Source organism: Micrasema longulum, unplaced genomic scaffold (assembly GCF_059751315.1).
Source record: "Micrasema longulum isolate JH-2025_06_02 unplaced genomic scaffold, ASM5975131v1 h1tg000136l, whole genome shotgun sequence".
Lineage (NCBI taxonomy): Eukaryota > Metazoa > Arthropoda > Insecta > Trichoptera > Brachycentridae > Micrasema > Micrasema longulum.
This window is the reverse complement of record NW_028277342.1, coordinates 294,774-308,100: the sequence shown is the minus strand read 5'-3', so window position 1 is coordinate 308,100 and position 13,327 is coordinate 294,774. Positions and strand designations below refer to the sequence as shown.

The window sequence follows — 13,327 nt, the reverse complement described above, 5'->3', positions numbered from 1 at the left end:
TCAAAGCCGTTAAATCAATAAGGTAGGTACTTGAAATATATCAACTCAAAATCTTAAATACATTTTTTTTTCTTATTAGAAGCAAAAAAATTGGTTTCTAAGAAAATAATTGTACTTTTCTAGCGGAAAGAGAATGTTTGTATGAAATAAACCAATGTATAAATTTTGCGTTTAGTTTGCATCTTCGTTTTTCTGTCAAAGTCACTTTTTAAAACAGAAAAAATCTTGACAAATTCAAACATTCCACCAGTAACAGTCAAAATCTATTCGCAATTTTTGAGCTCACTAATAAAAAAATACCGACGACGTTTTAGTTCAAGTTCGCGGCACGAGGTGCGCCTTACACAATGTTTTGTTTTGTTCGCGCGGTGAGCGATGGCGGGCGGTGAATTTGTGACAGCGGTGTTTCTCCGGCATAAAAGTTCTTTATTACGAGAATTAAATGACTCGAATGTTCTGTCAATACTCGTTAAAAAAAGAATTCTTTCAACCGAAGATGAGGAGTATATTTTAAATATTCCTGACGTGGAAAAAAAGTGCGAATTTTTCATTGAAATAATATCTAAACAAAGTTTATCGGTGTTCAGTGAGTTTTGTAAAGTTATTGAAAAAGAGTGCCCCTCGTTTGTGAATGAAATTCTGAAAGATCACAGTCTCCCTTCATGTCAGGGTAAGAATACACACAGAAATACGATATTATCAAATTTTTAATTCATCGAATTCTTGCATTTCGATGTGTAATATTTTCAAAGTAATTATAGTACAATATAATTTCAAACAAACTACATCCTACATACACGTATATCGTAAGGTAAATATAGAAATATTCACTTTTTTATTTGAACCAAGTGTCGGTTATTTTATATGCGTACATTTTGTTTGCGTAATATATACATAATATATATTAATGGCAAAATTGTAATTCGTCATTGCGATAGTATTGTTCCTAAAAAAATGTGTACGAAATAGTCGCATGTCAAAAGTCATGTTTAAAATATTTTTCATTTAATAAATTTGTTTGTTTGATGAATTCTGTGACACTTAATTACAGCTCATTGTAACTTAACTCAGTCTGGTAAATACATAGGTATAGTACATAATACGGGTTCAAATATAATTCCTATGCCCTATAACCCTATACGGGTTGGGTCGTAAAACTTTCTACAGATTCTCCAGATCTGCAGGGGGTGATATTATTTGAAACGTTATATTATTAATTATAATTACTCAATTACTTATATTATGCTTCGTTTTCCCATGTAACGATTTGAACATAACATCGTAATTCTTATTTTATTATTATTATGGGTAGGAACCTACTTGGTACACATAGAACATATTACAACCACACGAGTAAAGTTAAAAATATAACTGCTTCTCAATCTTCTCATTTTATCAAATTAATAGTGACCGGCCGAAAAAAAAAACAGCTACGCCGGAACCGAATTTCGGCCTCCGTTCTAGTTTCGGCTGAAACCGAAACTTATTTAAATAAGTAGAAAATAACTTCAAAACGCCCAAAATTAGACGTTGCCTTACGAGTGAATAAGTGTTAAAAAAAAAAACAAATGTAATTATATATATTTTGTGTAATTCTATAATAATTGTGAAATTGTATCGACGAATAACCTTAAACTGTATGTTTTTTAATGTTTCTTTGTTCAATTACTTTTTTTTTTAAAATACGCAATTAAATAAAAGGTTTTACGTAATTCATTTTTGCTAAAATAAATTCAAAAAAAGTTTTGTACAAAATTCTGTGAATTTTGCTAATTAAAGTGTGAAATTCGAAGTTAATGTTAGCTTAGTGATTCACGAAATCCCTGTTGTAATATCGTGACGTATAAAATTCGTCTCATTTCACAGTATTTCACGCACGAAGAAGCTATTATTTATTAAAAAAATATTCATGTCATCGAATAGATAAAACTATTTTATTTTCCTCCATGATAAAGTTTTGCGATGTTACGCGATCGCTAACAACCGTGTTTTTCTAATAACGTTAAATAAATTATTATTTATTCATTCCCTCTCCGCACCTTATGGCGCATAGGACACTGCATTGGTAAACCGATCGCAGGGTTTCTTGATCATTTTTGTGGGGTACATGAAAGTAAGATGATCAGTCTGACTCTTCAGGTGCCAGTCCAGGGGCTATAAAATATTCTAGAGTAAAAACGCCTCTTTAAATAACTATTTTATGTCAACCATGTCGGGAATCGAACCCGAGTCCTCTTGCATGCTAGGCAAATGCACTGACCACTACACCACGAGGCCGACAAAAATAATATAATAAAACGTTAAATAATATTCCGACTCTTCTCTATAGTCAACAGTAACAGTTTAATTTATTTTTGTAAAACTGTTTAGCTGCACCTGGAGAATAACTGATTTAAAATAACTGTTTAATTGTTTTTTACCTCCAATATCTTTGATGGGCGGACATAACGGCCAAAGTGTAATTTTTCAGGAGAGCAAAAAACGCTATTATGAACCCAATTATTCAGCAAAAGAACTCATATTTTGCGAAATGGATTACTATTTTTACGGGTCATTTCATCTGTGTAACCACATTCGAGTGATTGTATAACACAACAGAAATATTAAACATATTATCGTAATGCTTGAACCATTAAAGATGGGACAGAAATTATTATACATACTTATACTACTAGCACTAACTTATATTATTTGTACCACTCAATTAATGATAGAAATGAGTCTAAGACCATATTTATTTATTTATTATACGGCACAAGTGCTTTTTACAATATAAAATAAATGAGTTACTGACAGGCGCCGTAGCGCAGCTGGTTCCCGCAAGTTGCAAGAAAAAATCAAAAAAATATATTTTCTTAATTGATCTGGGTGTTGTGGTGTATTATTCATAAGTTCCTTCCATATCCTCTCATTCCCACCTGCTCGCAAGCCTCTAAAATAGAGGCTAAGCGGGTTATTCCTTTTTTTCAAGTTCTAAATATTGTACTATTTTTGCCACTGGAAATATGACACAAAAGCGCATGCTTATTTTATTAAAATAAAAGTTTGATATGCACAAATATGTTTATGTTTTGAGTAGTCGACTTGATTCCAGGCATGCACAAAGAACATTTTCTCAGATAAATGAAATATGTGAATAACACACTTATATTGAATATATTATAGCTGTGTGGTTTTGGTTGCGTTATTCTAAGTAACAGATTATTCTTCTTTAATTTGTTTAACAAGAAATATTTGCGTTCTTATGATTTACCCAAATATTCCAATTTTAGGGGCCATTTTCAACGAATTGTAAATAACTCACTAGTACAAAATGGGAACCAAGTTGTGAAAGAGCAGGGTGCGGAGCTCGGATCTTTGATCCGTCGGCCCGCGACACTAGCCACGGGACCACAACCCGGTTCATTATTATATTTAGATCGCTACTAACAGCAAAAAATAAATTGAGAGGCTCAAAGGGAAGAAATTTCACAGTGCCCGATATTCTAATTAATCTACTGAGGCCCGCAGGGCCGGTAAAGCGAGGCCCGAGGGGCCAAATTTCCTATCATGGAACAGTCGGCGATATAATTTTTGACTTCTTAAATATTTTATATTCCTGACTGTAGTTTTTGTTTACTTCATTAATTTCATTAGATACAATTTTAAGTTTAACGATGTTGTGTTGTTGTTTTCAATTTTGGAATTAAAATATTACCAATTATCTTTCTGGGTTTTGCACTCACATTTCGTGACCCGTGACGCAGAAACATTGTCCAATATATGTTTCTTATAGTTTTGAAGTAAACATAAACAAGTAAGAATTTTATGTATAGGATCCTAAATTTCGTATTTTTTCGTCCGATAAAATATTTGTTTTAAAAGCACCACCCCCACCCCATTCGATTGTAATATAAACTTAGCTAATACAAAGTATATTGATTTCGATCTTTCAGTCGTCCATGTATTTCTTAATTTAATGAATGACTGAACATGACGTTTTCAGTTCTGCCATTAAATGAGACTGCTATGAGACATATTTTATTTATTTATTTTAAATTTGTACCTCAAATAAAAGCATGTAATAACATAATATATAGGTTCGTGATATCCCAGTTCACATTCCTTTTTTGGAGAATACAAAATAAGCGAAGAAAAATAAATATGTTGGAGAATAATGACGTTCGTTGCAGTTCTCAGTATTTCAAACAATATCGAACAATGCAACAAAAGCCAGATGTGAGCCAAGTAGGAGACTTCCTTTTATTATCCCGGGCTTCCCGTCATTCGTTTATATCAGGACCCCCGTTACAATGATACAGTATGAGATTTACCGACGTTTATCGATATAGTCAACGCTATTTTTCCGTACTAAAGTTGAATACTTTAATGAGAATTTACGACAACATAATTTTTACAGTTGTTGCCGAAGAGGTATGACGAAAGATGAATACAATTTTGAGATAAAAAATGCAATTTTACTATGTCGACAAACATAGACCAACGCTTATCGTCTCTTTGTAATTAAGGGTCAAAAACACGACTATAAGAGTATCCGGCTTCTGTGTGGCCCTGGATAGTAAAATTATATACCGATACCTGACTATAAATACGAGTATGTGTATTTTAATTTATAAATTATGGATCGACTTGAATGCTTTCGTTTACTTACAGATATGAATTAGTGTAACGTAAAGTTCGTTTTCCCTGCCTGGATAGTAGCACACTTTGCACCCTCGAGTGTATGGAGTATTAGCTGGGATTCTAGTTGTATATTGTAATGAATTATTCAGATTAAGAAACAGCTTTTAAAAAATATGGATACTAAATGTTAATAAATATCTGTATATACCCACTCACCGACTTTTCTATGTCTACCGGTCTCAAGACGTACCCGTCTCTTCGTCAGGACACCAATTAAACCAACATGCAAAACCCACTATACACCTTCATCATAGTTGTTGCACAAAAATATAAAACCAACACGACATGCATTTTAATAAGCACAAATATTTAATAACATTTAGTAAAATGTTTGACCACAAAGTTAGTACTTTTTTTTGATTTTATAAAATTTAATTGGATTTTTTTATGTCAAACAATTTTTTCGTCACTTGCATCACATATTTATTCAAATGATTTAGAGAACACATAAGTTTTTTTTTCCGAAACATTGATTCACTCTCATAGTTTCTCTCCTCTGCTGGGGAGCACTCCAAGCCATAGGGCCTGCGAACGCAATTGCGCGTTCACCGAATTAAGTGCGCTGGTTGCGTACGTATATAATATTTTTCGTATCGCCGTATTCTTAGCCATTCTTTCGCTGTCCATTCGCTCTACGTGTCTAAACCAACGCATAGCTTCTTTCTGGATTTTGTCGATAGTGCTTATCTCAGCCTTACATAATGTACGGATCTCAACATTTGTGCATCTATCGTACATATTTTTACCACACATTCGCCTGAGAGATCGCATTTTGACAGCATTAAGCCTGCTTTTATCCCTGTTTTTCCAAGTTCATTGAGTAAAATATCGAAAACAACACTGCCAGTAATTATGAAATATTATATTCTATTCTTTTAGTTGTTTAAATTGTTTAGAAAGATTACGAATGATGAAATCAGGCGAGAGTGTAAATCTGAGTCAAGTATAATTGATAAGATTAAGAAAGGGTCTCTGAGATGGTTTGGTCACATATAACGAATGGACGACGAAAGAATGGTAAAACAAGTATATATGGCGAAAATGAACGGTAACGTGTGACGAGGACGACCAAGGAAGACGCGGCATGGTCAGATAAACCAAAATCTTAAGTCTGGTCATGTCAAAAGCAAACAGAACCGAAGGCATGTATAACAAGATGTATGAATGTGGATGAAGCTAGGAATATATGCCAGGATAGACGTGTGTGGCGGTCCATTCTCTCTGCCTACCCCTACGGGGAAATGGCGTGATGGTAGTAGTAGTAGTAACAATTATTTATCAGATGTCATTAAAAAAAACACTCTTTTTATTTTATTCTACATGCAGCCATTTTTCTTGGAATGACAGAACGCTCAGACGCTGTAGTCTTTGTGGGCATTTTTTCCAATTCATGTTATAGCTTAATTTTAGGATGTATTTTTGCAATTATATTTCTATGTAAATAATATATGTATGGAAAAATAAACAAATAAAAAAATATAAAAAATTGCTCGCATGTTTTCCACTATAAAGGGCCGTTTATATTTTTTTTTTTTTATTTTTTATTTTTTTTATTTTTTTTTTTTATTTTCTTTTATTCAGGAAACATACAGTACAGTTACAAAGTTTAATATTTTACACAATTGGACTTAATTCTAATGGACCAGTGAAGTTTCCATATTAAAAAGCAATTAAATCTAATGTTAATTATGAAAGTATAAAAAAGAGAAGGAAAAAGAAAACATAAATGAAAGTTGTTTAAAAATTTAAATTTAAGTGAAAAAAAAAATATATTTTAAGGTTTGTAGTTTGTAGTGAGTATTTACAAATGGAAATAATATTCAAAATGAAGAAAACTTGAAAGAGTAATTAAGAATTAAGAATGGAAATAAAGAATGAAAAACATACTCAGATGTAAAAATAAAATAAAATAGTAATAACATTTTTTTTTAAAAAAGGAAAAACATAAACACATATTTATTTTAAGGGATTCAAAGAAACGATGAGAAGAATCTTTAAGTGAAATATAAGACAGTAAATTTAAATTTAGGTCAATTTAAAAAACATCTTCAAAATTAATGACACATTATAGTAAGAGCAGCAATATATTGATTTTATTAACATATATAATATAAGTAATTAAATGTAGTTTAAAAGTATAACAAGTATAAAAACATGCCAATGGCAGCAGAGAAAAAAGAAAAAATAAAGAAGGAATAACAAGTATGGCAAGTAATCATTTAAAATTTGAAAAAGCAATATAAGGAGAAGATTTTAAACCAAGAGAAGTCGATAAAATTTCATTAAAGCGATTTTAGAAGTAATACAAAATTTCAAAAGAGAAATTTAATTTATAATAATAATATGAATGTATGTAATTTGAGTGATATAAGAGAAAAAGGGGCCAACCGGAGTTTTATTCAAAAGTTTTCAATACACTATTTTTAAATAATTGTAATCCTGTATGATATATATCTATATGGTTAAAAAAGCTGTTAAAAGTGGAACATGATCTGTGTAAAAACGAATTCTGGCAATAGTTCGTATTGACACTAGGTATTCTAAAGGTTGGGTGATTTCGTAGGGCACGTGATGGACAGTTAATTTGAATTTTATTTAGGAGCTGGGACGAATCAGCTAGACTGTTAATAATTTTATAGAGGAATGTGAGGTCCATTAATGTTCTCATTTTTTCGAGGTTAATCAGTTTGTGAAAACGTCCAGATAAGTCATGATTTGGAAATATAAGAGAGCATCGGAAATTCAAATGTTTTAAAAATTTGTTTTGTACTTTCTCCAGTCTGTCAATATAAGTAATGTATTGTGGATTCCAAACGATAGACGCAAATTCAAGATGGGTTCTTACATAACTATAATAAAGATTTTTTATTGTTAGATCATTTTTAAAAGGCTTAGATACTCGTATAATAAAACCTAACATTTTATATGCTTTTTCAATAACTTTATCAATATGTGATTGAAATGTCATTTTTGAGTCCAGAACTACACCTAGATCTCGTATTTCTTGGACACGGTGCAAGACTGTACCCGATAGAGAATACGAATAATCTATCGGATTTTTTATTCTCGTAAAGGTAATTGTTTTGCATTTAAGCGGATTTAATATGAGCTGATTATTTACACAGTAAGTAGATAAGTTTTCAAGATCTTCTTGCATATCAAGACAATCTTGTAGGGAAGTAACTTTCTTGTATATTTTTGTGTCATCGGCAAATATTTTGTATTCGGAAAATTTAAAGACGTTACCCATATCATTAATATAAAGAATAAACAATAATGGACCCAAGTGGGATCCCTGGGGTACACCGGAATAGCATTGTTTAAATGAAGACTGATAGTTTAATAGTGCAACTGATTGGAGGCGATACTTTAAATAAGATTCAATCCAACGTAGTAGATTACCGTGAAAGCCATAACATTTTAATTTGTGAAGAAGGATTTTGTGACTGATTTTATCAAAAGCCTTGCTAAAATCTGTATACTGAGCGTCGACCTGATGTCGGCTGCCCATTACGTTTAGAACCCTATCTGTAAATTCAGCAAGATTAGTAGAAACATTTCGCATTTTAAAGAAACCGTGTTGGTTTGGATCAATGAAGTGCTTCACCGCTGGAGAAATTTGTTCAGTGATGATTTTTTCCATTAATTTGCTAAAAATTGAAATTTTAGATATGGGTCTATAATTTTCAATATTGTGTAGATCACCAGTTTTATGGACAGGAGTAACGTGAGATTTCTTCCAGCACATTGGAAATTTACCTTCTTTTAATGATAGGTTATAAAGATATGACAACGGACATGCCAATTGCGTTGCACATCTTTTTATGAAAAACGTAGGAAATCCGTCAGGTCCTGCTCCTTTTGAAGGATCTAGATCATTTAAATATTTAAGAACTAATTTAGAATTAAATGTTACAGTTTGAATGTCAATGACATTTCTAGAGTCCACAATAGGTAAATCAATGTCGTTATTAATAAAAACAGACTGAAAGAAGGTAGAAAATAACTCGCAACTGCTTTGCACGTTATCACTCTTTGTATCATGAAGAAACATTTCAGTTGGATAATAACTTAGAGATTTTTTCGATTTAACGAATGACCAAAATTGTTTAGGATTTTTCTGAATAGCTAATTCAGTTTGATCAATGTATTGGTCATAACAATTTTTGGCTTCTTGTTTCTGGCGTGAACGGAGAAGAGAAAATGTTTTATAGTCTGCAATGTTTTTATAAGTTTTCCATTTTTTATGGTATTTAAGTTTTTCATTTATTATTTTTATTAGTGATGCGGAATACCAATTTGGAAATTTTTCACAAGATTTCACCGTCTTAGTTGGTACAAATAAAGTCACTGCATCATTAAGTATGGAGTAAAATACTGATGTCGCTTTTTCTATATCTAGTCCCTCAAATTTATCGTTCCAATTTACTTCCGAGAGTAGTTCATTTATTGCTATATAATTTGCCGAATGATATGAAAATTTAAGTCTAGAACCACTTTTTGCGTCATTTGATTCTATTCTTGCAGTGATATCAATACAAAGTGATTTGTGATGAACATCTTCTGTAACGAGAGGATCGTCGCAGGTTATTACATTGCACAGGTCACTGTTACTTAAAATGAGATCAAGTATGCGATTATTACTATTATTTTGGGAATTAAATTGCTTGAGATTCAAAAAGTTTATTTTATCAATTAAATTAGTGCTAAGTGAATCGTTAAATTCACACGGAGAAAGGTAATTAACCTCAGAATTAGATTTCCAATTTATATTAGGTACATTATAGTCTCCTAGTAGAATGAATAAATCATCAGGATATTTGTACATAATACTAGAAACATTCTCAAAGTGGCGTTTTATATCTTCAAGATGATAACGACAGTGGGGTAAGTATGTAGAACATATGAATATATTATGTTTGGAATAAGTTGGAATTGAAACCCATAAATCTTCATTTATAGTTGACCAATTTAAATGTTAACAATATGTTAACAATACATAAGATATGACAGTATTGTCTTGTCTCAGCTCCAGTTCACACGTGAGCTCTGTCAAAATGAATACACGACGGCGTCTATTACGAGCGAGTTCACGAAAAATACTATTTATTTTATACCAATATGTATTGGGATTGTCAAAGGACGAACTAAATAACAAAAAAGATTTTTTCTGCCGAAATTTTTTTTGGGAGTGACACGTTCACGTCAAGCAAGTCGCTATTGTCACAAGGTCCACGGAGATAGCCTGCCCGTCTATCTCGGTGGCGATGTCTCTGGACAATTTTTTGTCCGACAAATTGCTGTTTACTCGTAGACAATGGTCGAGACTAAATAATATTGGAATAGTGAATACATACTATTGGATTTTTGAGAATTAAAGTAACTTTGTTTTATGAACAACTTCGTGTTGTAGTTGAAACCAGTCGGTTGTGTTTGAAATTAGCAATTATAAAAAAAAATTGACAAATCTGCTTTCCTTCTATACTTAAACTTTTATTTGGTTTTTATATATGTATCTTAATATTTTTATGTTTTTTCATCATGTATTTTTGTATTATTTAATTTAGTTACTCTTATTTGGCTTATTATTTATTACTACTATTTCATATATTTCTTACAGAGTACAGAGTGAGTTTCTAGAAAACAAATCTCAATTATGATTTCAATTTTGTTTATATATGTATATATATATTCTTTTTCTATTGATTTCAATATACTATTATTTTTTTTTTTAACACTACTTTATTTTGCTATTATTTTGTTGATTTTAATGAAACTATTATTTTGTATATTTGATTATGTATAAATCTAAATTTGTATAATTTATTTTTTATTACTTTTTATTTATTATTTATTTTTATTAGGAATTTTATTATTACTTATACCTCGTTTTTCTGGATTGTTATTCTTTTGCATCACATGTCATTATAATTTTATCTAATTAATTTTACTATTATTTTATTACTGTTAATTAATATGGCTTCACACGGGCATAGCCTAAAATGCCTCAATAAGTTTATTGATATTTAAACAAGTGTAATTTTGAATGAATCAATTTAATATCATTTTTTAAAGTTAGTGCACAAAACAGCAGTATAAGTAATCTAAAATGCAGTTTTTATTTATTTATTTATTTATTTATTTATTTATTTATTTACGGACAAAGTCCATTATAAACATTACAATTAAAAGAAATTTTTACAAAGGAATAAAAAAAATATAAGGAACAGAAATAAGCAGCAAAGACAGATGATAGATTTTTTAGATTAAGTAAAAAGCATAGGCTAACTATACAGATTCTTTAGCTGATTTGTAAAGAAAGACATCCTTACACCATAATAATCAAGATCTTGATGATCGTTCACCCGCCTGATCATTCTGGGCAAAGGCGACTGTGCACCATAATTGGTCCTGTAGTGACCGAGGAAAAGCATTTCATTATTTCTTAGTCTACGGGTGGGAACGTTAAAAAGAATCTTTTGCAAAATTTCAGGGGCATCAATGAGACAGTTCATAATTTTATACATGCAGATTATATCTGCAATGCATCTGCGTTTTTCAAGACTTGATATGCTTAAAAACCTCTCCATATCAGAATATGAATAGTCTCCTCTTTCCAATCCCATCTTCCATGCAATTTTTCTTATAAAACGATGTTGAACTGATTCAAGGCGCTTGATATGAACAGCATAATGAGGGGACCAGATTACAGATGCATATTCAAGAATAGGGCGAACTAAAGAGCAATAAAGTGTTTTAAGTGTAAGCATACTTTGGAAATCAGACGTAGTTCTATTAATAAAGCCTAAAATTTTTAAGGATCTGTTTACTATATTATCAAAGTGTTCCAGAAAAGTTAGTTTATTATCTAGGATCACTCCAAGATCTCTTATAGAGGTGACAATCGAAAGAACTTGGCCATTAAGTTTATAATCAAAAATAAAAGGATGTTTACATTTATGGTATGAAATAATTTTGCATTTATCGATGTTAAGTTCCATGTTATTAGTTTTGCACCAAGTATGAAATGCATTTATGTCTTCTTGGAGTCTGACACAGTCATCAATATTTTTAATTAGCTTAAGTATCTTGTTATCGTCAGCAAAAAGCCAGAATTTTGTAAAAGAAAAAACATTAGCAGCATCATTAACAAACAGATTAAATAGAAGAGGGGCCAAGTGGGCACCCTGTGGTACACCAGAAGTTACTAGGAAGCTATTTGATATGAAGTTATTGATTTTTACACTTTGTTTTCTATGTGAGAGGTAGGATTTTAAAAACGATAAAAAGGGATCTCTAATGCCTACAGCACGAAGTTTAGCACATAAAATTTTGTGATCAACTTTGTCGAAGGCCTTGGAGAAGTCTGTATACAGTACATCAGCTTGAAGATTATTCTCGAACGCTGTAAAACTGTGAACTTTTTAAGATGTCCCTGTTGTATGTAGCAGCATTGATGTACTGTAAACTTTAGAATATGTATACAGGTGTTATTTTAATTAATTAATGAATTATGGATAACTTATATAGCGCCATTTTCGTAATAAAATACCTCAAGGGCGCTTTACATGGTGATTCTATTGTTAAGTTAATTTAATTGAAGCTTTTAAATTTGTAATTTAATTAAACCCTGTCTAAAAAAGTGTCTAGTGTTTGTGTCTAAAAAATATATCTAAAATACATATAAAATATTACATATTCACATTTAAATCCACACAGATATATACATATAAGTAAGAGATATATATGTATGGGAGAAAAAAAAAATTAAAAAGGAAAGAAAAAGAAAACAACATTATATTATTACTACTGCGCAGACATATGGTCAAGTAGCAAGCTACTGTCAGCTCCCGGTGGCCCAACATCCGCACAAATGCCAAATATACGAGTATATGACATATATTCATAGATACACTATGTGGATACAAATACGAAACACGAAATGCAAAAATAATTATATATTAACAAGTTTACTGCTATGTCTTCTTCCTCATACTGATCATCGTGGTTTCGGATGTGACAGGGTTTAATGAACACCCTGTATACTCTAAGCTGTAAACAAACTAAAACTTATAATATTTTTAGTGGCATAAAATTTCTAAAGAAGAAAACACTTTGTTCGCTAGTTTAAATGTTTCTTTGCCTTCGAATACTTTTGACATTTTTTGTGCCCGGTCATGGGCTTTCTCGTTCCATTGTCAGCATCCATTACTGTTCAAGTCTCCAAGTGACAGATTGTCACTGTCCCGGTCTACTAGTAGTAATAGGTACGATGCACATCTCAACAATAACGTAATAAATCAAATGATTCACAATGAGAACAACTGACTGGGGTTAGTACTGTTAGTCCAGTAAAACAAGCAAAAATGCGCCTACTCGAATTTACTGCCGATGTTTTTTCATTATAATTTACACTTGTTAGGGGTGATGTCTTGAGAAGGTAATATCACAAGTTCCGATGAAAAGAAGTGAGCTAGAGTAAAAAACATGAAAAAACAAAAAAATATAGCTTAATAAAAATATCTCGTAAACGTTCAACTCTAGCAAAAAAAATATTACAGTATACATTTTTTTTTATAGAAACAAACAGTCGACAATGATATAGTAACATTTTTTTAAAAATACGGTTTAAAGACAGACCAGA

General features: G+C 31.2%; 1 protein-coding gene across 1 annotated transcript in view; it reads left to right on the top strand.

Moving 5' to 3' along the window:
* The first annotated feature begins 350 nt into the window (after positions 1-350).
* The window catches only part of pyd (zonula occludens-like protein polychaetoid), a 197,193-nt gene continuing 184,216 nt past the window's right edge, over positions 351-13,327 (top strand). Inside the window, 1 exon segment of the mRNA XM_088242416.1 lies at positions 351-670. Within this exon segment, the coding sequence (XP_088098542.1) occupies positions 376-670 (295 nt within the window). The 5' untranslated portion in view covers positions 351-375.